General features: G+C 45.0%; 1 protein-coding gene across 1 annotated transcript in view; it reads left to right on the forward strand.

The window, feature by feature from the left end:
- The first annotated feature begins 3,395 nt into the window (after positions 1 to 3,395).
- rnf139 (ring finger protein 139) overlaps positions 3,396 to 24,766 on the forward strand; it is a 37,124-nt gene continuing 15,753 nt past the window's right edge. Inside the window, exon 1 of the mRNA XM_070892814.1 lies at positions 3,396 to 3,878. Within this exon, the coding sequence (XP_070748915.1) occupies positions 3,716 to 3,878 (163 nt within the window). The 5' untranslated portion in view covers positions 3,396 to 3,715. The remainder of the gene's footprint in view (positions 3,879 to 24,766) is intronic.

A 24,766-nucleotide genomic window follows, 5' to 3' on the forward strand; every position in this document is an offset into this window, starting at 1 on the left:
ACACTCCCAATGATGTTAGATAGCGTAATTAATGATTCTTCAGCCAGGTAGCTCCAGCTATCCCAGGCTAGGCAATGGGGGAGGGGTACTTCAGTGGTGTGTGGGGCCTTGCTGTAAGCAAGACCCCCACACACACTTCCACACACACACACCCCCCGCGATGTTCCGGCCCTTGAGTTATCTTCGTTCCTTCCCCCACCAATAAAACAAAGTCTTTCGGGGAATGCACCAAAATACACCCACCTGTTGAAGATTGTAGAAATGGCTCTCCCTCCTTCCACACTGGATGGTGTTTTCTCAGGTTGTTGTTCTTTTCCCCCTCTCTCCAACTCTCTGTAGCAGTAATAAAGTTGATAAATTTTTCTGCTCTCCTCCTCTCCCTCTGGATGAATTGGAACTGTAGTAAGCCCCTTCCTCCTCTTCCTGGGCTGTTTCACAGGGCTCACTCAAGGCCTCCCAGGCAGGAGCAACAACAGCAAGCTCCTTCTCTCACTGCTCCAGGCTCCAACTGAATAGGCCACACCTCCAAAGCTCCACCATTGGTCCACAGATTCCCTGAAAGTAGCAGGCCAGGTGGATAAGGTGGTTAAGAAGACATACGGAATGCTTGCCTTTATTAGCCGAGACATAGAATACAAGAGCAGGGAGGTTATGCTTAAATTGTATAATACTTTGGTTAGGCCACAGCTGCAATACTGCGTGCAGTTCTGGTCACCGTATTATAGGAAGGACGTGATTGCACTGGAGAGGATGCAGAGGAGATTTACGAGGATGCTGCCTTGAATGGAGAATCTTAGCTATGAGGACAGATTGGATAGGCTGGGTTTGTTCTCCTTGGAACAGAGGAGGCTGAGGGGAGATCTCATTGAGGTGTATAAAATTTTGAGGGGCCTGGATATAGTGGATAGGAAGGGCCTATTTCCCTTAGTGGATGGGGTCTATTACGAGGGGGCATAGATTTAAGGTGGTTGGTGGAAGGTATAGAGGGGATTTGAGGGGAAGTTTCTTCACGCAGAGGGTTATGGGGGTCTGGAACTCACTGCCTGGAAAGAAGGTAGAGGCTGAAACCCTCACCACATTTAAAAGGTGCTTGGATGGGCACTTAAAGTGCTGCAACCTACAGGGTTATGGACCTCGAGCTGTTAAGTGGGATTAGACTGAATAACCTCTTGTTGGCTGGCGCAGATACGATGGTAAATACTTCAGGGAATCTAATAGGACCAGAGTGATCTCCTGGACTAGTTTTGATCGCCTGGATGGATCAGAGAGTAATTTTCCTAGATTTTTCTCCCCAATTGGCCTGGGTTATCTGTTTCTTTGCCTCTCTCAGGAGATCGCATGGCTCTGGGTGGGGTGGAGTGTAAAATGTTGCGATACATGGGGTATCGCAGTTGTGTGGGGCGGACTGGTTGGGCCAGATGCTCTTTACCTTTTCGCCATTGTTCATTGTTCAGAGGTTTATATGTAACTTTCAGGGCTGCTGACCGAGGGCCGTGTTGTTCTTTGTCTGTCGCCTCGGACATGATGGGCTAAAATGGCCTCCTTCTGCGCTGTAAATTTCCATGTTTCTATGTTTTTATATGCAAAGAGAATGTCTCCCCTCGTGGGGGAATCTAGAACTGGGGGATATGGTTTCAGAATAAGGGGTCGCCCATTTAAAATGAAGATAAGGAGGAATTTCTTCTCTCAGGGGGTCATGAATCTTTGGAATTCTCTACCCCAGAGAACTGTGAAGCCTGGGTCATTTAATGTACTTAAGGTGGAGATAGACAGATTCTTGAACTATAGGAGAGTCTAGGGTTACGGGGAGCAGAGTGGAAAGTGGAGTTGAGGCCAAGATCAGATTAGCAATGATCTTATTGAATGGCGGTGCAGGCTCAAGGGGCTACATGACCTACTCCTGCTCCTGCTCCTATTTCTTATGTTTTTATGGTTGCAAATGCTTCAGCTTTGTCCTTGGCACACATATGCTTCATTGAGCATGGTGATATTCGTGGATCCTCCTCCTCCTGTTGGTTGTTTAATTTTCCACCATCATTCAGACTGGATGTGGCAGGGCCATGAGGTTGTGGTGGATTACAATTCTGCTGCTGCTGATTTCCCACAGTGCCTCATGGATGCCCAGTTTTGAGCTGTTAAATCTGTTCTGAATCTATCCCATTTAACACTGTGGTAGTGTCACACAATGCGATGGAGGGTGTCCTCAGTGTGAAGACGGGACTTCGTCTCCACAAGGACTGTGCGGTGGTCACTGCTACCAATGCTGTCATGGACAGATTCACCTGTAAAAAATAGATTGGTGAAGATGAGATTAAGTAGGTTTTACCCATGTGTTGGTTCTCGTGTTGTTAGGATGCATCCCATCTGGACTGGGTGAGTTTTCTACTTTGAGGACTGCCAACCTGTTAAGTAACCCGTCTTTATCTACTTTTATTCTATTCAATATCGCTTCTGCCTCCTCCTTTACTGCTACTTTATTCAGCAACCTCTTCTCTATTGAAGATAGATGCAAAGTACTTATTTAGAACCTCAGCCATGCCCTCTGCCTCCACAAGAAGATTGTTTTGGTCCCTAATCGGCCTCACTCTTCCTTTGACTACAGTTTCACTATTTATGTGTTTATAAAAGTCTATTGAGTTCCCTTTTATGTCATCCGCTAATCTATTCTCATACCCTCTCTTTGCCCCTCTTATTTCCTTTCTTAGATCTCCTCTGTACTTTCTATATTCAGCTTGGTTCTCTATTTTATTATGAACTTTACAATTGTCATAATCCTCCTTTTTCTGTCTCAGTTTAACCTCTACATCTTTCGTCATCTAGGGAGCTCCCGCTTTGGAAGCCCCTCGTTTCCCCCCTCATAGGAATGTGTCTACTCTGAAACCAAACCTTCTCCTCTTTGAAGGTCTCCCATTGAGACCTCCTTCAGTTAAGTATTTTTACGCTTGATTGTACCTTGTCCTTTTCCATAACTATTCTAAACCTGTTGATAGAAATAATTGGCATACGCTAATCATACTAATTTCGAATTTTCAAAACCATAATTCCTAATGTACTTGGCACATCCTCAGATGTTATTTACATTACTGTAATTTCATAAACATTTTGAACTCTCACTTCACAATTTCACACTAAAGCTACACCAACTATTGACTTAATTTGCCAGTAATAAGCCAGTACCGCCACTGGAGAGCGATGTCAACATGGTCACTTGACAACCTTTCAGCATGAACGACAGTTCAGTACATGCAGCCCCAAATTACGCGTCTGCGCAAATTCTGGCTCTGCGACCGAAAATAAAAACCTCTTGGCGTACGTCCGATTGTGACGTGCCAGGCGTGCCCCACCCCCCTCCCCCCGGCCTTTCAGCAGGCTGAACATTCTATCGTGCGTCCGATTGTGACGCGACTTGCGTCTTCTTCCTCAGTCGCGCTTCATGTTCTCCATCTGTCCGATTATGACGTGTTGGTTTGCGTGACGCGCCTTTCGCGTTGTGCGGAGAGGAAGAGGGAGAGAGGGCCGGCTGTGGGCTTGGGTATGGAAAGGAAGAGGAGAGCGGCGGTGGCGGCCGGGCAGCCATATAGTGGCGACAGCTGACTCACCGGCAGCGACAACTCCGCCACATAGAGGCGTGCGTACACGGTATACCGGCAGGCAGGCCGCGCGGCCCCTTCAACGAGCAGCCGACTCTGACTCAGCGGCAGCACGGCGGTTGACGATGTCCTCACAGTGGGTGTCGATGGGGAGTCACCTCCGAGGGGTCCTGGACGTGGCCCTGCGGGTGCCCTGTATCTTCGTCATCGACGCCATCTTGAACTCGTACTACGACGGTGACGAGACCCTGTCCGCGGTGGCTCGGCAGGTATCGCAGCGGTTAGTGGGTGAGTGACTGCGGGAGCGGGCACGGCGGCCCAAGTCCGCTGCAGAGGAGGAGAGCGGGCTTAGGCCGGGTTCCTGCCGACTGTTGTCAGCGCAGCCCCACTGGGAAGATGGGTCCTCTTGCATCAGTGGATACTAATGGGGGAAAGACCACTCCGATTAGCTGGACACTGAAGGGTGTAGAAGTCGGTCTGGATTAGTTGGGCTTCGATGGGGAAGGGTGCAGTGTTCCTGCTTGGTCAGTTGTAGCTCTGTTGAGAAAGTGTGTGGAGGTGTTAAGGGACTAGTTGCAGGCCTAATCTGCCGGAGAGGGAGGAATAAAGGCAAGCCTTTATTTCATTCGATCAGAACTTCTCTTCACCTTTTTGAAAAGAGCCCGAGCTGCAATATTTGAATCTCCAATGGGAAGGAGCTGGAGGACCTGATGGATTAATTCAGGGCGAATGGAAGAGCGTGTTCCTTCAGATTCGTTGGTACTCTGATGGGAAGGGGGTTCGTGTTGGATTCGTTGGAGCTCTGATTTAGGAAGCTGTTCAATGGATTGCAGCTCTATTGAAGAAGATAGTCTTCCTGTATTAGTTCAGGTTGGAAGAAAGACATGAGTTCTGTTGAGTTATGCATATTACTTCTGAGTGAATGTGGGAACAAATATTTTTTGGGGACACATTTTGAAAATTTCTGTTGTGGATGCTTCCTGTGGCTAGGATGGCCACACGTGTCTCTTGATTGCATAAGCTCAAACATTTTGAGCTTCAGGAGCAACTAGGAACATTCTATCACAAGTAAGAAGCTGAAGTTTCCTGGTATACATATTCCAGGAAGTGCTCACCTTGCAGACAAGAGCAAGTTACTTAGCAAAGGACATGGGTGACCATCCATCATGGTAGGAAGAGGAGATGGGAGGTAATCCAGAGATCTCTTGGGTACTGACTTGACAAATGGGTATTTGAATACCAGTGATAACATTAACTTGAAGGATGATGATGGTGAGCAATGCTTTGGAGCAAGAATTGCTAAAGTGGGGGAAGTGAAGTGCAGAAATGCATTAGTTTAGGGGATTCCATATTCAAGGGAATAGACAGATACTTTTTTAACTACAGCTGAGTTTAAAAAAAAATCTTTCTTGGGATGTAGGCATTGCTGGCAAAATTTGCACTTAACGCCCAACCCTAGTTGCCTTTTTGAGAACATGGTTGTGAGCTGCTGCCTTGAATTGCGATAGTCCTTGTGTCCAAAATTTGTTGCCTCTTGGGTGTCCGAGTAAGGGATATGAATAGAGCGGGTACAAAAGATTTTGGAGAGATAGGGTACAACCAGAAGTGGTAGTTCATATTGAAACTATTGAAGGATTGGAATTATGATATACATTAAAGAGCCGGATCTGGAGGGTAGTAATCTCAGTATTACTCCTGATGCCATGTACCTGTTGATATAGGAGCGAGTGTAGCAAGAGTGGCCTTTCCAGGATGAGCGGGCTTCATTTGAACAGCGTTGGAACCAGTGTCCTTGCAGGGAGAGTATTGCTTTGTGTGTTGGGGAATGGGTCATTAATATATTTATTATAGGACTGAGAGTTAAACATTTCTGGTTACAATATTTTCTGGAAGAATTGAGCAGGGGAAAAAAGATACATGGCAGTTTTACTTGAATTACTTTACAGCACTAGTGCATAATGATTTATATAGAGGATGAGGAGAAAGCTGAATCTGGTGAGAGTTAAAGAATATAAAAGGGGAACTGTTACTGTTTTCTTTTGTAGCCCACAATTCAGTAGAAAGGAGATAGCGGAAAAGACTTGAGTCACATGAGGGAAAAGGGATGTACTAAAAATTGTAGTCCCTGAACGTGCAAAGAAAATTAGAATGGGATGTAAGGTATACTGCCCATCTGAAGCTAATATGAAAGAAAATCAAGTGGACTTTAGAAGCATGAGGTTACAAAGGAGAAGGAGTGGCAGATCAGGTAGTGAGAAATAAAGGATTTTGTAAAGGTGTAAAAAGGGAATTAGAGAGACAAATGGAACCTACTCGTAGAGGTTGAAGGAGTGGTGAGGCTACTGAAAGTAGTTTGTATCAGTTTTTCCAAAAGTGATGGTGGAAGCATACAAGAGGAGGAGGTGGAGCAATTTTATATACCTATAAATATTATAGTGGTACTGGAAAAGTTGGTGGAACTCAAAGTGGAAAAGGCACCTCAATGCATCTGCTCTGACCACAATCTTGCATACATCGTTGGATTTGGAAGCTGTGCCACAGGACTGGAGAGATGTCACTAATATCTCCGAGAAGGGAGAAACTGAGTAGACCAAACATCATTAGTGGATAAGCTTGCTAAAATTAACGATGTATAGTCAAAATCAACTGTAGTCTTCAAAAAAAAGACTTGCATTTATATTGCGCCTTTCATGACCTTGGGAAGACCCAAAGCGCTTTAGAGCCAATGAAGTACAGTACTTGGAAACAGGGATGAGTAAATTAGGATGCACAACTGCAATTCAGTCCTCCATATAAGTGTTCCGTCTGCCCCAATGCATTCGGGTCGGCTGCCGCTCGGATTCGTCAGTATCATGTGGATGTGCCACATTGTGCTGACTTGTTATAACGTGTCCTTCCTCTTTAGTTAAAGGGGAGGGCCACTCTGAACTCTGAAGCCACTTTAGTGGCAAACACTGGGCTACCAGGGATGGTTTTGGCCGGACCAGCGGCCTGGTACCCAAGAGGGGGTGCTGGGCTGCCTGTTGGCGGCCTGACAATGAAAATACAATGGCAGCCGCGGCAGTGCGCCCCCCTCCTTTAAGGGCCGATGCGCTGCCCATCCACAAGAAGGTTCCCATTGGGAAAAGCCGTCAGTGGCAGCGGCCGATCCGCTCCCGTGGGGCAATTTCCCACGCGGGGAGGAAAGGGGGTCGCCGCTGGTTGGTAAGGGGTCGACGGGGCGGCAACATGGGCGGAGCGGAGACTTTCTCCGCCGGGAAAGTCCATGAGGGCAATTTCCAAAATAGCGGCCCCTCCGCGACAACTGAGCGGTGAGTGTTTACTGACTCATGGCCGCCTCTTATTGAAAGGGGTGATTTCGGACCCTTAATCTCAAAATAGGCCACTGTATTACTATGAAGCCATAAATTTGAATATATTGTGCATTAGAAAGTTATAGCGCAGAAGGAGGCCATTTCGGCCCATTGTGTCTGTGCCGGCCGACAAAGAGCCTCACGGCCCTTGGTTAGCAGCCCTAAAGGTTATTGTTGTAGGGAGGTCCATTAAAGTTCATGGTTGAAATTTTTGTGAAAAATTATACTCCATTCTTGCCAATTAATGTGCAGTTTTGGATACCCTACTTCAAAAGAGCATTGATGCATTGCAGAGCAATAAAGGGGATTCAAGGATCAGAGGCTCTTTAAATTATGAAGGGAAATTCTCAACTGAGATCTTTCTATTTTTAAAATATCGAGAGGAATATATAATGTAGATGAGTTTCCAAGCATTTTTTGCCGTAGTGAGCTCATCATGAAGCCTCGTGATTGTAATAGTTCATTTTGACAATATTAACTGATTATTACTAATCTATCTCTGCTTAAGTGAAAAAACACTTTTTTCAACTATTGGGCTATTTGAATTTGTATTCTGGCTTTTTTTTAAATGGAGCTGGGTTTACCTGTTTTAACTTGACAGGATTTTAGTTTAGAAAAGTTTTGAACTCCTAGTACTGCTTTCATTGGTGAATTTGAGCTATGAGTTCTATAGGAAGGTGAGTCACTGAAATATGTAGATAAGAGTACCGTGTAAACAGTTAATGCTATGTTGATTAACATCAGGTTTTTTAATGTCCCAGATGAATATTTGATTAAGAATGAGTTTACATGTCAAAAGTATAGTTAGAAATGATTGAATGCAATAAGGAGTATGGTTATTCCTTCCTAGAAGTGTTAAGAGTTCCAACAATAACCATGGCTTGTATTTATATCGCACCTTTTTAATGTTGTAAAACATCCTAAGGCGCTTTCAAGTGTTGGATGGACTTTAGCTGTGCATATTTCAGTTGTTAAGGGAAAAAGCACTTCGCACAATATGATCTTCTTGGAGGCAGCTTTAGCAATGGAGAAGATATGAAGGTTCCATCTGAGGTCAGAGGAGATAGCAAAGTCAGGAGAATTGATTGAGCAAGGCTAGAAGAATTAACTGAATAAAAGATAAAAGTTGAAATCATCAAATGATAGCTGTTAATTACACACGATATACAAAGAAGCTCTTTGAAGAATTTAAAATTTTCATGTTCCCCATCAGGGGCTTGGAGATCACTATGTAATGATGAGTAATGTTATGTACAATTTACAAGAAACCAGTGAGTGCAGCAGAAGAGTGGGTATAGTTATGATTTTAGTGGAGTAATTAATAGTAAGATGAAACTGAGTACCATAGAGTCCTGGGGCTACAAGCCAAGGTAAAGTTGGCTTCGGATGCTTTAGACTGCAGTAGCAGAACTTTTATGAAATGGAACAGTAGGCATAATTGAACCAAGGTGCATTACTAGATCTGACAGAAGGGCAAAGAGACCAGTATGAAGCATTCCAAGCCAACTTGAATAACATTTAATTCACTGGTACTGATGGATCAGAAGATTAAAGTAGTTCTACTAAGGAAAAGCAGCAAAAGATTTTCAGACCATTTCAATTTGCTTGTTTGTGTATTCATATGTGCACACATCCTTTGTCTCACTAACTCATTCAAATTTCTGGTTGACATTACATATTCATAGAATAGATAGCCACCCTACTAATCGATGATTACTGAAGAAGATCACCATTGTATAGTGTAGACATTGTAACAATCGGCAAATAGTAATCTGGAATTAAAACCACCAATTGTGAAGTTCAGAAAAACCACATCAAAAATGGGCACTTAACAACAACTGCAATAAAGAAAATGCAACAACTTAAAATGCCTCTCTTCACCTCCGGCTGCCACTACAAACTTAAAATAAGTTTTAGAAACATAGAAAATAGGTGCAGGAGTAGGCCATTCAGCCCTTCGAGCCTACACCGCCATTCAATAAGATCATGGCTGATCATTCCCTCAGTACCCCTTTCCTGCTTTCTCTCCATACCGCTTGATCCCCTTAGCCGTAAGGGCCATATCTAACTCCCTCTTGAATATATCCAATAAACTGGCATCAACAACTCTCTGCGGCAGGGAATTCCATAGGTTAACAGCTCTCTGAGTGAAGAAGTTTCTCCTCATCTCAGTCCTAAATGGCCTACCCCTTATCCTAAAACTGTGTCCCCTGGTTCTGGACTTCCCCAACATCGGGAATATTTCTAACGAACATTGAAAAATGTCATATTTCAGTTTAAAATTTACCTATAAAATTGACTTGTATCGGAGTACCATTGTTAATGTTTTCATTTAGAACCTTCAGCCATCTAAGCCTGAAGCTCTGGAATGACCTCCCTAAACCTTTCTACCTCTTTTTTAACTCTCCTTAAAACCTACCTCTCATCAAGCTTTAAGTCACCCCTCCTTGTTTTGATTAGTGTCAGTTGCTGTCTGTGCATCTGTGAAATGCCTTGGGACATTTTCCTACATTAAAGAAGTTAATAAATGCTAGTTATTGCTATTTGAATTCTTATTCTTGGGATGTGGGTATTTTTGACAATGCTGTCATTTATTTCCCATGTCCTGACAAAGTGGTGGTGGACATTCTTCTTGAGACACTACAGTTTACTCTTATAATGCTCTTGTTGTTCTTTGTAGTGATTTGATTCAACCAAGTGGCTTGAGAGGGCAGTTAAGAATCAACCATATTTGCAGTGGGACTGGAGTTACCTAGGCCAGACTGGGTAACTATACAGGTTTCCTTCCCTAAAGGACATTAATGAACCAAGTGGGCTTTTACAACAATCACTTTTACTGATAACTTTTTTTTTAAATCTGGAAATACAAAAATGCCACTACATTGTCTCAAACTTCCCACTATACTACTGTATCCTGAATGTGATCGATCACAGCTTTGACTTGCGTTTTATTATTTGTAGGAGATTATAGCTTCTAGAATTGTGCCTATTTTAAACTGATCACTGTATGGCTTGGAGCAGCCATTCCACATGGAATATGCACCTGGGCCAGGACTCCACCATCTGACACATCTTTCTGTAAATAGGGTTTCCCTGTCCTTCTCCAATTACATTTGAGGAAAATATGCATGACTAGACAAGCTATGGAAGTGGATGTTCTTTCACTGTATTGAACAAGTATGAGAAGACTCTCAACCCATCCAGGTTAGAGACAAGTAGGATTGATCACTGAGCCATTAATCACCTTGTATCGTGGTCCATGGCTTTTACAATTGTCCCATCAGGAAGTCCCTTAAGGAAGATTTTCAGTCTGGCTTATGTCCTGAACAGGTGTGGCGTCTTTGGATGATATATTGTCAGGCAGTCTCTGTGCCTTTGAAACCTATATGTTATATTGGTATTATGGTTATTTTATTTAATTATGAAGAATACCGTATTGATTTTTGATTTTCCTTTGTCTAAGTGTGGACTTCAAAGGGAAGAGAGTGGTGTAACAAAGAAAAAGACTTGCATTTATATACCGGCAGCAATGATTCTTTAGCGTGTTTCTATTTTAGCAAGCAGCTGATGAGGCAGGGTTATTGGAGAGCTCTAACCATGCATAAATTTTCATGCCTGGTACTGTACAAACTCATAGCATTGGTCCCAATATCTCTCAGAATTTTGACCCATTTATTATTTTGAATGGGGACTGTAAATTTACTAGCCTTTTGAGCCAGTGAAATCTATGTTTGCTCCTACTTCTGTTTAATGTCATAATAAACAATTTGTGCTGGACATGAGCAATGTCTGGTTTCAATTCAGGCACACTCCAATCATGAGCAGGCAGAGAGAGGCAAAGCAAAACAGTGATTTAATAAGACTTGTGCTTTATCATTTGAAAACAAATCTTGTTTATTGAAAGCTACTTAAAATTTGAGAAGGATGACTGCAAAAGATTTATTCATTTTTCTCATTGCAAAAATCCAGAAGATGATGCATGTATGATACATTTCAGAGAAAGAGGCTCCATCTTGGTGAGAGAGGCATTCAAAAGAAGTGATTGGATCACCTGTGTTTTCTTTATACCTAAAAGTCCAAAACAATTGTTTAGAGAAATACTTAATTATGCAGTTTTTCATCTTCAGTAGATATGGGAAGAATATTTCACATTCAAATTCAGCTGTTGCCTGGGATGCTTCCCAGTGCTTCCAGACTCCAGGAATTTCATATTGAATGAAACTCCAAGCTCATTTCCTCCCCTTCAACCAAATTACTTTTCTTCAGTGTTGACAAACCAGAGGGTCCTCTTCAGTGAGCCCAAACCCTGGGAGCCCTCCGTCATGCTGCTATGTACTTTCTCCAGCCTGATGCATCTTGCTTACCATTGTACCATGTATCCTGGGCTTCAAAAAAGGTAAAAATGGGTACTTAGTTAAAGGAACATATAATAATCAAGGCTGCTGATTTAGAATTTTCAGTGAAAAATCAAATCCCCAAAAATCCCAGAATACAATTTCATCAGTACTGCAAATCAGTGAACTTGATGCAATGCATTATATATAACACCGCTTTGGTTAGTTTAGAATTATAAATCTGTTCAATATTAAAAATGGTGTGTGATTGCAACATTGGAACTGCACTTGTAGATGGTGCAATATTGCGGTGCAATATGTGATACAAGGGGCTTACTATACTATGAATGCAATTCACATTCTATCCAAAAATTGAAAGGCCAAAATTCAATCAAAAATGTAAAAAATCCTTAATAGAATGAAAAATAGATTTGTTACAGTTCCGAGGAAAAACTAATCCTCAACCAGGAACAAGCAAAGAGCATCGTAAAAATATTTGTTGGTGCAATTGAGAATAAGAGAACAACTCTCACCCAATGGCAACAATAACGGAACACAGTAGTGAATTAAATAGCCACATTGTAATTGAAAAAACCTCAAAGCATCGGATATAAAGGCAGTTGTTGGCATAAAAGCAGGACTGTACCAAGGAGTCGAATGCAATATACTGGTAAGTGGAGCAAATGAATGTGAATATAAGATTTCTGCATTTTACCACATCCTCACCTCGTCTACAGAGCATGATTGCTCCCCCGCTCTCCAAATGAGCAAAATTTCAGCCATCCTCCCAACTTAGCAGTATTTCAGCCCCCAAAGTTGGTTGCATTTCCAACTCTCCCAATGGTTTTCCCTCACAGGCTACTCTTGCCTTGCTTCGTTTGTTTTAGTAATCCTCCATCCCAACAACAATTTCCATCCACAGCCACTACTAAGTATATTTCTCCTTCCCTGATGGCTGGCTGTTCTATGGTTCAAAATCCCTATCTCCGCTGATCTTAATTACTCTTCCATAGTACTTTATTCCCCCCCCCCACCCATTCTCTCTTGCATCCCCGCTCCCCCATATTGGTTCCATTTATTTCCGCCATCCTGGTTGAATTTTTAAAAATTCAAATTGGTCCTGAATACCCTAATATATTGGCCCGCATTTTGCATTTGGAGGCTTCCCACGGACAGATGTCTGCGACATGCAAAAATTCTACAAACTTATCTGGTGGTCCAGGTGGTTCGACGACTTGCGGTCCTGGGCCTCCACGTGTAGGCCCACGTATCCCAGGAGCGCAGGTGCTTCATAAGCACCCCTGGGATCACGTGGGCCGGCCCAACCAGTGAAAGCAGGGGATCCCCATTCATACTTGTGATTTCCGTTTCTACGGAGCTGCCAGAATGGAAATACCCCCAAAAACACACAAACACATTAAATAAATAAAACACATTACATATTTAAAATTAATTGAAATGCAATTTAATTATTTTATACAAAAATGTATTAAAAAAAAAATGTTTTGGTTTTAACAGGGCTAAAATTAAACTCTCCTTAATGGACATGGTTTTTAATATATAAATCAGTCATAACATTTTATTATTTTTTAAAAACTCTTAACTGGTAAAAGCAGGCCTTGCGCCTGCTTTTACCAGGTTAAGAATTTCAAGGGCATTTCGGATGGATGCAATCTGTAAAGTTCGAGGTCTGGCGCATGCGCAGTACATGCCTAAACCCGGAACTTGTGTGGCTCCTGTGGGTGAATATGCGTTCGTAGGAGCTGCGAATGGTGAGTGAGTTGGCCTTTTCCTACAGTGCTGATTATGTCTGTACTGGTGTTGTGACCCGTGTTAACTGCCTATCTTGATAACATTGGGAGCAAAGCTCTTGACTAGTACTGTTATAGTTGGTTTCATGCGTCTGGTTGTAAACTCTGGGTGTCTGAGGATTCTTCAATTTGATTTGTTGAAGAGCCTCGCTGTTTCTTGACCTCACAGGCACCACACTGGATCAAATGCTAGATTAGAGTAATGTTCCCCTCAAGCCTGCAAAAACCTTGGGTCAGCTGCAAGGTGACCGGCGAGCGCCGTTCCTTTGCTGCTGACTGCAAAATCCGGGCTATTATTCCACCTCCAGCAATAGTTGGTCTTGCAGCTAGAACTGTAAATCAGAATGTTTTTATCCCAAAATGTTAATATTGGCTTTTTTTTTGTTGTGTACCATATTCACGACACTAATTCTTCCTTTCTACTGATGACTCTGAGGGTTAGCTGTTTATCTCACACTGGTGTGAGCATTTTCAGTCCTACTGCTTTTGCAATTTAAGAACACCATTGAAAACAATCTGATCTATCGCACTCTCTTTCTTTCTCTTTCTCTCCCCCCCCCCCCCCCCCCTATAAATTCCAGCTTGATTAACACTCAGGTCCATAACCTCTTCCCCCTTTCTCATCACCCCAGTTGCCACGGTTCCATTCGATCCCAATGCATTTTGGAATATAAAATGTTTGTTCTGTCTTCGAACCCTTCCATACATTGTCCCATCCTACTTCTGTACATTTCATCTCTCCTTTTTGTGCCCTCTGCAGTTCTCACTTTAGTCTTCTATACATTTCTTCCACCCCTCTTCCATCTTCTCTGTGCCATCATTGGTACCTTGACCCCACATTCTGGAATTTATCCGCTGAGCACCTACCCCTCTAGTTATTTTCCACCATTTAAAAATCTTTGACCAAACTGTCACTTTTCTAACTGGCCTGGTTTGGCTTGGTTTTCATTCCTTTCTTTCCTGACACAACTTGGGACACGTTCTATATTAAAGGCAATATATAAATGAAAGTTGTAGTTGTATTCAAAATTACAAGCAAAAGACAGAGCAAAATAATGGATAGAGGTTGATTAGATTCTTCCCAGTAGTGCAAAAGGTGTACAGTGCAGAATTGTTGTCTTGAACTTCAGATGAAAATTCAATCCTGTAAAACTAGTTCAAGCCCTTATCAGAAAGTAGTTACTGAAGAATTCAACATGAAACTAATGCATTGCTTTTCACTGCTAATACACTCCCTAATTGATGTAAAGAATGCAGCAGCATAACCTGTTTTGAATGATTATTTTACTGGGCATACTAAAATGCTCGTTGAATAAGTTTGCGGTTTGGATCACTTAACATTGGAAGTGGTTTAGAACCAAATTTTTAACTCCCTGCGACAAACATCCATTTGTCTAGTTCTGTTGGTGTGCAAATTCACTTCTCGGTCCACTCTTTACAAACTTGAGGAACCAACATTGAGTTTCCTTATTTAAAAAAAAGACTTGCGTTTTATATAGTGCCTTTCGTGACCACCTGACATGATAGACTTACAACAACAACTTGTATTTATATAGCGCGTATAAAAAAAAAAGCAAGACATATTAAAAACAGATAGTAAGAGCTTTTACAGGTATATAAAAAGGAAGAGTAGCAAAAGTAAACGTTGGTCCCTTAGAGGATGAGACTGGGGAATTAATAATGGGGAACAAGGAAATGGCAGGGACTTTGAACAAATATTTTGTATCGGTTTTCAGGGTAGAAGACACTAAAGGACAGGAAGCAGAGAGTCGGGATAAACGCGTCCTTTTCAGAATGGCAGGCAGTGACTAGTGGAGTGCCGCAGGGCTCAGTGCTAGGACCCCAGCTCTTTACAATATACATTAACGATTTGGATGAAGGAATTGAGTGTAATATATCCAAGTTTGCGGATGACACTAAACAGGGTGGCGGTGTGAGCTGTGAGGAAGACGCTAAGAGGCTGCAGGGTGACTTGGACACGTTGGGTGAATGCATCTGCCATGCATTTGCCCAGTATAATGTGGATAAATGTGAGGTTATCCATTTTGGGGGCAAAAACACGAAGGCAGAATATTATCTGAATGGCGGCAGACTAGGAAAAGGGGAGGTGCAACGAGACCTGGGTGTCGTGGTTCATCAATCACTGAAAGTTGGCATGCAGGTACAGCAGGCGGTAAAAGAAGGCAAATGGTATGTTGGCCTTCATAGCTAGGGGATTTGAATTTGGAAGCAGGGAGGTCTTACTGCAGTTGTACAGGGCCTTGGTGAGGCCTCACCTGGAATATTGTGTTCAGTTTTGGTCTCCTAGTCTGAGGAAGGACGTTCTTGCTATTGAGGGAGTGCAGTGAAGGTTCACCAGACTGATTCCAGGGATGGCTGGGCTGTCATATGAGAAAAGACTGATTCAATTGGGCCTTTATTCACTGGAGTTTAGAAGGCTGAGAGGGGATCTCATAGAAACATATAAGATTCTGACGGGACTGGACAGGTTAGACGCGGGAAGAATGTTCCCGATGTTGGGGAAGTCCAGAACCAGGGGACATAGTCTTAGGATAAAGGGTAGGCCATTTAGGACTGAGATGAGGAGAAACTTCTTCACTCAGCGAGTTGTAAACCTGTGGAATTCCCTGCTGCAGAGAGTTGTTGATGCCAGTTCACTGGATATATTTAAGAGGGAGTTAGATATGGCTCTTACAGTTAAGGGGATCAAGGGGTATGGAGAGAAAGCAGGAAAGGGGTACTAAAGCAATGATCAGCCATGATCTTATTGAATGGCGGTGCAGGCTCGAAGGGCCGAATGGCCTACTCCTGCACCTATTTTTCTATGTTTCTAAAAACATCCCGATAATGGATAATCAAGGGACTATAGAGAGGGAGGAACTTAAAACAATCTCTGTCACTAAAGGAAAAAGTACTTGGTAAAATAATGGGACTAAAGGTGGACAAGTCCCCTGGATGTGATGACCTGCATCCTAGGGTCTTAAGAGAAGTGGCTGCAGAGATAGTGGATCCATTGGTTGTAATCTCCCAAAGTTCTCTGGATTCTGGAGAGGTCCTTGTGGATTGGAAAACCGCAAATTTAACGCCCTTTATTTGTTTTAAAAAAGGAGGCAGACAGAAAGCAAGAAACTATAGACCAGTTAGCCTAGCATCTGTCATTGGGGAAAATGCTGGAGTCCATTATTAAGGAAGCAGTAGCAGAACATTTGGAAAAGCATAATACAGTCAAGCAGAGTCAGCATGGTTTTATGTAAGGGAGATCATGTTTGCTGGAGCTCTTTGAGGATGTGACGAGCAGGGTGGATAAGGGAGAACCAGTGGATGTGGTGTATTTGGATTTCTGGAATGCATTTGATAAGGTGCCACATAAAACATTACTGCACAAGATAAAAGTTCACGGGGTTGGGGGCATGGATAGAGGATTGGCTAACTAACAGAAAGCAGAGAGTTGGGATAAATGGGTCATTTTCCGGTTGGCAAACGGTAACTAGTTGGGTGCCACAGGGCTCTGTGCTGAGACCTCAACTATTTACAATCTACATTAATGACTTGGGTGAAGGGACCGATTTTGTAATGTCGCCAAGTTTGCTGATGATACAAAGATGGGTGAGAAAGCATATTGTGAGGAGGGGACACACAATCTGCAAAGGGATATAGACAGGCTAAGTGAGTGGGCAAACATTTGGTAGATGGAGTATAAAGTGGTGGAGTATAAAGTGGGAAAGTGTGAGGTTATCCACTTTGTTAGGAAATATAAAAAAGCAAATTATTATTTAAATAGAGACTTGGGGGTTCTTGTGCATGAAACACAAAAGGATAGTATGCAGGTACAGCAAGTAATCAGAAAGGCAAATGGAATGTTGACCTTTATTGCAAAGGGGCATAGAGTATAAAAGCAACTGTACAGGGTATTGGTGAGGCCATACCTGGAGTACTGCGTACAGTATTGGTCTCCTTATTTAAGGAGGGATATACTTGCATTGAAGGCAGTTCAGAGAAGGTTCACTAGGTTGATTCCCGAGATGAAAGGGTTGACTTATGAAGGCAGGTTGGGCCTATACTCATTGGAGTTTAGAAGAATGAGAAGTGATCTTATTGAAACATAAGATACTGAGAGGGCTCAACAAGGTAGATGCAGACAGGATGTTTCCCCTCGTGGGAGAATCTAGAACTACGGGGCATAGTTTCAGAATAATGGGGTCGCCCATTTAAAACTGATGAGGAGGAATTTCTTCTCTGTGGGTTGTAAATCTGTGGAATTCTTTGCCCCAGAGATCTACGCTGGGTCATTGAATATATTTTAAAGTGGAGATAGACAGATTTTTGAGCGATAAGGGTTATGGGGAGCGGGCAGGGAAGTGGAGCTGAGTCCATGATCAGATCAGCCATGATCTTATTAAATGGTGGAGCAGGCTTGAGGGGCCAAATGGCCTACTCCTGCTCCTATTATGTTAACATAGTGAAACGTCCCATGGCGCTTCATAGGAGCATTATGAGAAAAATTTGACACCAAGCCGCAGAAGTAGAAATTAGTGCAGGTGACCAAAAGCTTCGTCAAAGAGCTATGTTTTAAGGAGCATCTTCAAGGAAGAAAGAGGTAGAGAGGTGGAGAGGTTTAGACAGGTCGTTCCAGAGCTCGGGGCTGAGGCAACAGGAAGGCATGGCCACCAATGGTTGAGTGATTTTATAATTGAGGATGTAATGAACAGGGTGGATAAAGGGGAACCAGTGGATGTGGTGTATTTGGACTTCCAGAAGGCATTTGACAAGGTGCTACATAAAAGTTTCCTCCACAAGATAAAAGTTCACGGGGTTGGGGTAATATATTAGCATGGATAGAGGATTGGCTAACGAACAGAGAACAGAGAGTCGGGATAAATGGCTCATTCACTGGTTGGCAACCAGTAACTAGTGGGGTGCCACAGGGATCAGTGCTGGGACCCCAACTATTTACAATCGACATTAATGACTTGGAAGAAGGGACTGAATGTAATGTAGCCAAGTTTGCTGCTGATACAAAGATGGGAGGAAAAGCAATGTGTGAGGAGGGGACACAAGATCTGCAAAAGGACAAAGACAAACTAAGTGAGTGGGCAAAAATTTAGCAGATGGAGTATAATGTTGGAAAGTGTGAGGTTATGCACTGGCAGAAAAAAATCAAAGAGCAAGTTATTATTTAAATGGAGAAAGATTGCTGTAGTACAGCGGGACCTGGGGGTACTTGTGCATGAAACACAAAAGGATAGTATGCAGGTACAGCAAGTGATCAGGAAGGCCAATGGAATCTTGGACTTTATTGTAAAGGGAATGAAGTATTAAAGCAAGGAAGTCTTGCTACAGTTATACAGGGTAACCTGGAATACTGCGTACAGTTTTGGTTTCCATATTTACGAAAGGATATACTTGCATTGGAAGCAGTTCAGAGACTGTTCACTGGGTTGATTCCAGATATGAGGCAAGGTTGAGTAGGTTGGGACTCTACTCATTGAAATTCAGAAGAATGAGAGGTGATCTCCTAGAAACGTTTAAAATTCTAACAGGTTTAGACAGGTTTGATGCAGGAAGAATGTTTCCAATGTTGGGGAAGTCCAGAACCAGGGGTCACAGTCTAAGGGTAAGGGGTAAGCCATTTAGGACCGAGATGAGGAGAAACTTCTTCACCCAGAGAGTGTTGAACCTGTGGAATTCTCTACCACAGAAAGTTGTTGAGGTCAATTCACTAAATATATTCAAAAAGGAATTAGATGAAGTCCTTACTACTCGGGGGATCAAGGGGTATGGCGAGAAAGCAGCAAAGAGGTACTGAAGTTGCATGTTCAGCCATGAACTCATTGAATGGCAGTGCAGACTCGAAGGGCCGAATGGCCTCCTCCAGCACCTATTTTCTATGTTTCTATGATCTTATCGAAACGTATAAGATTATGAGGGGGCTTGACAAGGTGGATGCAGAGAGGATGTTTCCACTGATGGGGGAGACTCGAACTAGGGGGTATAATCTTAATTTTAAATGGGCAGCCCCTGATTCTGAGATGAGGAGGAATTTCTTCTGAGAATTGTAAAACTGGAATTCGCTGCCTCAGAGCTGTGGAAGCGGGTCATAGAAACATAGAAAATAGGTGCAGGAGTAGGCCATTCGGCCCTTCGAGCCTGCACCGTCACTCAGTGAGTTCATGGCTGAACATACAACTTCAGCACCCCATTCCTGCTTTCTCGCCATACCGCTTGATCCCCCTAGTAGTAAGGACTACATCTTTTTGAATATATTTAGTGAATTGGCCTCAACAACTTTCTGTGGTAGAGAATTCCACAGGTTCACCACTCTGGGTGAAGAAGTTTCTCCTCGTCTCGGTCCTAAATGGCTTACCCCTTATCCTTAGACTGTGACCCATGGTTCTGGACTTCCCCAACATTGGAAACATTCTTCCTGCATCTAACCTGTCGAAACACATCAGAATTTTAAACGTTTCTATGAGATCCCCTCTCATTCTTCTGAACTCCAGTGAATACAAGCCCAGTTGATCCAGTCTTTCTTGATATGTCAGTCCCACCATCTTGCGAATCAGTCTGGTGAACCTTCTCTGCACTCCCTCAATAGCAAGAATGTCCTTCCTCAAGTTAGGAGACCAAAACTGTACAGGTGTGGCCTCACCAAGGCCCTGTACAACTGTAGTAACACCTCCCTGACCCTGTACTCAAATCCCCTCGCTATGAAGGCCAATGTGCCATTTGCTTTCTTAACCGCCTGCTGTACCTGCATGCCAACCTTCAATGACTGATGTACCATGACACCCAGGTCTCGTTGCACTTCCCCTTTTCCCAATCTGTCACCATTCAGATAATAGTCTGTCTGTCTCTTTTTATAACCAAAGTGGATAACCTCACATTTATCCACATTATACTTCATCTGCCATGCATTTGCCCACTCACCTAACCTATCCAAGTCACTCTGCAGCCTCATAGCATCCTCCTCGTAACTCACACTGCCACCCAACTTCGTGTCATCCGCAAATTTGGAGATACTACATTTAATCCCCTCGTCTAAATCATTAATGTACAATGTAAACAGCTGGGGCCCCAGCACAGAACCTTGCGGTACCCCACTAGTCACTGCCTGTCATTCTGAAAAGTACCCATTTACTTCTACTCTTTGCTTCCTGTCTGCCAACCAGTTCTCAATCCACGTCAGCACTCTACCCCCAATCCCATGTGCTTTAACTTTGCAAATTAATCTCTTGTGTGGGACCTTGTCGAAAGCCTTCTGAAAGTACAAATACACCACATCAACTGGTTCTCCCTTGTCCACTCTACTGGAAACATCCTCAAAAAATTCCAGAAGATTTGTCAAGCATGATTTCCCTTTCACAAATCCATGCTGACTTGGACCTATCATGTCACCTCTTTCCAAATGCACTGCTATAACATCCTTAATAATTGATTCCATCATTTTACCCACTACTGATGTCAGGCTGACCGGTCTGTAATTCCCTGTTTTCTCTCCCTCCTTTTTTAAAAAGTGGGGTTACATTAGCTACCCTCCATTCCATAGGAACTGATCGAGTCTATGGAATGTTGGAAAATGACTGTCAATGCATCCGCTATTTCCAAGGCCACCTTCTTAAGTACTCTGGGATGCAGACCATCAGGCCCTGGGGATTTATCGGCCTTCAATCCCATCAATTTCCCCAACACAATTTCCCGACTAATAAGGATTTCGCTCAGTTCCTCCTTCTTACTAGACCCTCTGACCCCTTTTATATCCGGAAGGTTGTTTGTGTCCTCCTTAGTGAATACCGAACCAAAGTACTTGTTCAATTGGTCTGCCATTTCTTTGTTCCCCGTTATGACTTCCCCTGATTCTGACTGCAGGGGACCTATGTTTGTCATTACTAACCTTTTTCTCTTTACATATCTATAGACGTTTTTGCAGTCTGTTTTAATATTCCCTGCAAGCTTCCTCTCATACTCTATTTTCCCTGCCCTAATCAAACCCTTTGTCCTCCTCTGCTGAGTTCTAAATTTCTCCCAGTCCCTGGGTTCATTGCTATTTCTGGCCAATTTGTATGCCACTTCCTTGGCTTTAATACTATCCCTGATTTCCCTTGATAGCCACGGTCATTGAATAAATTTAAGACCGAGATAGACAGTCTCTTAACCGATGAGGGAATAAGGGGTTATGGGGAGCGGGCAGCGAAGTGGACCTGAGTCCGTGATCGGATCAGCTATGATTGTATTGAATGGCTGAGCAGGCTTGAGGGGCCATATGGCCGCCTCCTGCTCCTACTATGTTTTAATCAGGGATGCTCAAGAGGCCAGAATTAGAAGAGGTCAGACATCTTGAGGGGTTGTGGGACTGGAGGAGATTACAGATAGGGAGGGTCGAGACCATGGAGGGATTTGAAAATAAGGATGAGAATTTTGAAATCGAGGCGATGCTTAACTGGAAGCAATCTAGGTCATCGAGCACAGGGGTGATGGGGTGACCGGGACTTGGTGCAAGATAGGACACAGGCAGCCAAGTTTTGGATCACCTCTAATTTAAGTAGAGTAAAATGCGGGAGGCCAGCCAGGAGTGTTGGAATCGTCCAGTCTAGAGGTGTCAAAGGCATGGATGAGGGCTTCAGCAGCGGATGAGCTGAGGCAAGGGTGGAGACAGGCAATGTCACGGAGGTGGAAATAGACTGTTTTAGTTATGCTGCAGATATGAGGTTGAAAGCTCATTTTATGGTCTGATATGACACCAAGGTTGCGAACAGTTTGGATCGGCCTCATAGTAGTTGAGGAGAGGGAAGGAGTCAGTGGCTCGGGAATGGAGTGTGTGACAGGGACCACAAACCGAAAACAATGGCTTCGGTCTTCTAATATTCAATTGGGGAACATTTCTACTCCTCCAGAACTGGATGTCGGACAAGCAGTCTGACAACTTAGAGACCGCGAGGGGTCGAGAGATTGGTAGTGAGGTAGAGCTGGTTGTCATCAGCATACATGTGGAAAATTATGTGTTTTCGGATGATGTCGTCAAGGGGCAACATGTAGATGAGAAATAGGAGGGGGCCAGAGGCAATAATGCGGGGTGGGAAGAGAAGCCGTTGCACATGATTCTCTGGCTACGACTAGATAGATAAGAATGAAACCAGGCGTGTGCAGTTCCACCCAGCTGGACGACGGTGGGTAGTTGATGGCGAATGATAGAGTTGGCAACCATGTCAAAGGCTGCCTACAAGTGAAGGAGGACGAGGAGGGATAGATTGCCTTTGTCACTGTCACAAAGGATGTCATTTGTGACTTTGAGAGCCGTTTCGATACTGTGGCAGTAGCAGAACGGGATTGGAAGGATTCAAACATGGAATTGCGGGAAAGATGGGCATGGATTTGGGAGGCGACAACACGTTCGAGGACTGGAGAGGAAAGGGAGGGTGGCGATAAGTAAAGACAGGAAGAGGCTCGGGTGGAGCATAAACATTGGCATGGACTGGTTGGGCTGAAATGCCTGTTTTTGTGCTGTATATCCTATGTAATCCCAAAGCGCTTTTACAGCCAATGAAGTACTTTTTGAAGTGTGGTCACTGTTGTAATGAGGAAACGCAGCAGCCAATCTGCCATCAGCAAATTCCCCACAAACAGTAATGTGATAATGACCAGATAATTTGTTTCAGATTTCAGCCTAGATTTTTGTGCTCAAGTGTCTGGAGTGGGACTTGAACCCACAACTTTCTGACTCTGAGGCGAGAGAGCTACCAACTGAGCCACGGCTGACTCAGTCCTTGGAAGTGAGAGATTAATTTAATGGCTTTTCCTTGTAGCATAACTAGTAAAACTCTTAAAAGTAGGCTGGGGGCTTTGTTTTAGTATCAATGGGCCCAAGTTTCGGGCCGCGCATAGAACGGCGCAGCCCCGACCTGGACGCCTGTTTTTCGCGCCACAAAGTGCGCATAAAAAAAACTTAGATTCTCCGGCTCCCTGCTGGTCCTCTGGAGCCGGGCGCGGCGCAGCACGAGCTGTGGGGGGCGGAGCTAGATCCCTGCGCTGAAAACAGTGCCGGGGACCTCTGCACATGCGCGCTACAGTGGGGCGCGCATGGTGCAGAGGTCCCGGCACTGTTTTCCCACCCCCTTCTCCTTTCCCACCCCCCCTTGCTCCTTTCCCACCTCCCCTTCTCCTTTCCACCCCCCCTTCTCCTTTCCCACCCCCCCTTCTCCTTTCCCACCCCCCCTTCTCCTTTCCCACCCCCCCTTCTCCTTTCCCACCCCCCTTCTCCTTTCCCACCCCCCCTTCTCCTTTCCCACCCCCCCTTCTCCTTTCCCACCCCCCCTTCTCCTTTCCCACCCCCCCTTCCTCCTTTCCCACCCCCCCTTCTCCTTTCCCACCCCCCCTTCTCCTTTCCCACCCCCCCCTTCTCCTTTCCCACCCCCCCTTCTCCTTTCCCACCCCCCCTTCTCCTTTCCCCACCCCCCCTTCTCCTTTCCCACCCCCCCTTCTCCTTTCCCACCCCCCCTTCTCCTTTCCCACCCCCCCTTCTCCTTTCCCACCCCCCCTTCTCCTTTCCCACCCCCCCTTCTCCTTTCCCACCCCCCCTTCTCCTTTCCCACCCCCCCTTCTCCTTTCCCACCCCCCCCTCTCCTTTCCCACCCCCCCTCTCCTTTCCCACCCCCCCTTCTCCTTTCCCACCCCCCCTTCTCCTTTCCCACCCCCCTTCTCCTTTCCCACCCCCCCTTCTCCTTTCCCACCCCCCCTTCTCCTTTCCCACCCCCCCTTCTCCTTTCCCACCCCCCCTTCTCCTTTCCCACCCCCCCTTCTCCTTTCCCACCCCCCCTTCTCCTTTCCCACCCCCCCTTCTCCTTTCCCACCCCCCTTCTCCTTTCCCACCCCCCTTCTCCTTTCCCACCCCCCCTTCTCCTTTCCCACCCCCCCTTCTCCTTTCCCACCCCCCCTTCTCCTTTCCCACCCCCCCTTCTCCTTTCCCACCCCCCCTTCTCCTTTCACCACCCCCCTTCTCCTTTCCCACCCCCCCTTCTCCTTTCCCACCCCCCTTCTCCTTTCCCACCCCCCCTTCTCCTTTCCCACCCCCCCTTCTCCTTTCCCACCCCCCCTTCTCCTTTCCCACCCCCCCCTTCTCCTTTCCCACCCCCCCTTCTCCTTTCCCCACCCCCCTTCTCCTTTCCCACCCCCCCTTCTCCTTTCCCACCCCCCCTTCTCCTTTCCCACCCCCCCTTCTCCTTTCCCACCCCCCCTTCTCCTTTCCCACCCCCCCCTTCTCCTTTCCCACCCCCCCTTCTCCTTTCCCACCCCCCCTTCTCCTTTCCCACCCCCCCTTCTCCTTTCCCACCCCCCCTTCTCCTTTCCCACCCCCCCTTCTCCTTTCCCACCCCCCCTTCTCCTTTCCCACCCCCCCTTCTCCTTTCCCACCCCCCCTTCTCCTTTCCCACCCCCCCCTTCTCCTTTCCCACCCCCCCTTCTCCTTTCCCACCCCCCTTCTCCTTTCCCACCCCCCCTTCTCCTTTCCCACCCCCCCTTCTCCTTTCCCACCCCCCCTTCTCCTTTCCCACCCCCCCCTTCTCCTTTCCCACCCCCCCTTCTCCTTTCCCACCCCCCCTTCTCCTTTCCCACCCCCCCTTCTCCTTTCCCACCCCCCCCTTCTCCTTTCCCACCCCCCCTTCTCCTTTCCCACCCCCCCCTTCTCC

Source organism: Pristiophorus japonicus, chromosome 1 (assembly GCF_044704955.1).
Source record: "Pristiophorus japonicus isolate sPriJap1 chromosome 1, sPriJap1.hap1, whole genome shotgun sequence".
In the NCBI taxonomy this organism is placed as follows: Eukaryota; Metazoa; Chordata; class Chondrichthyes; family Pristiophoridae; genus Pristiophorus; species Pristiophorus japonicus.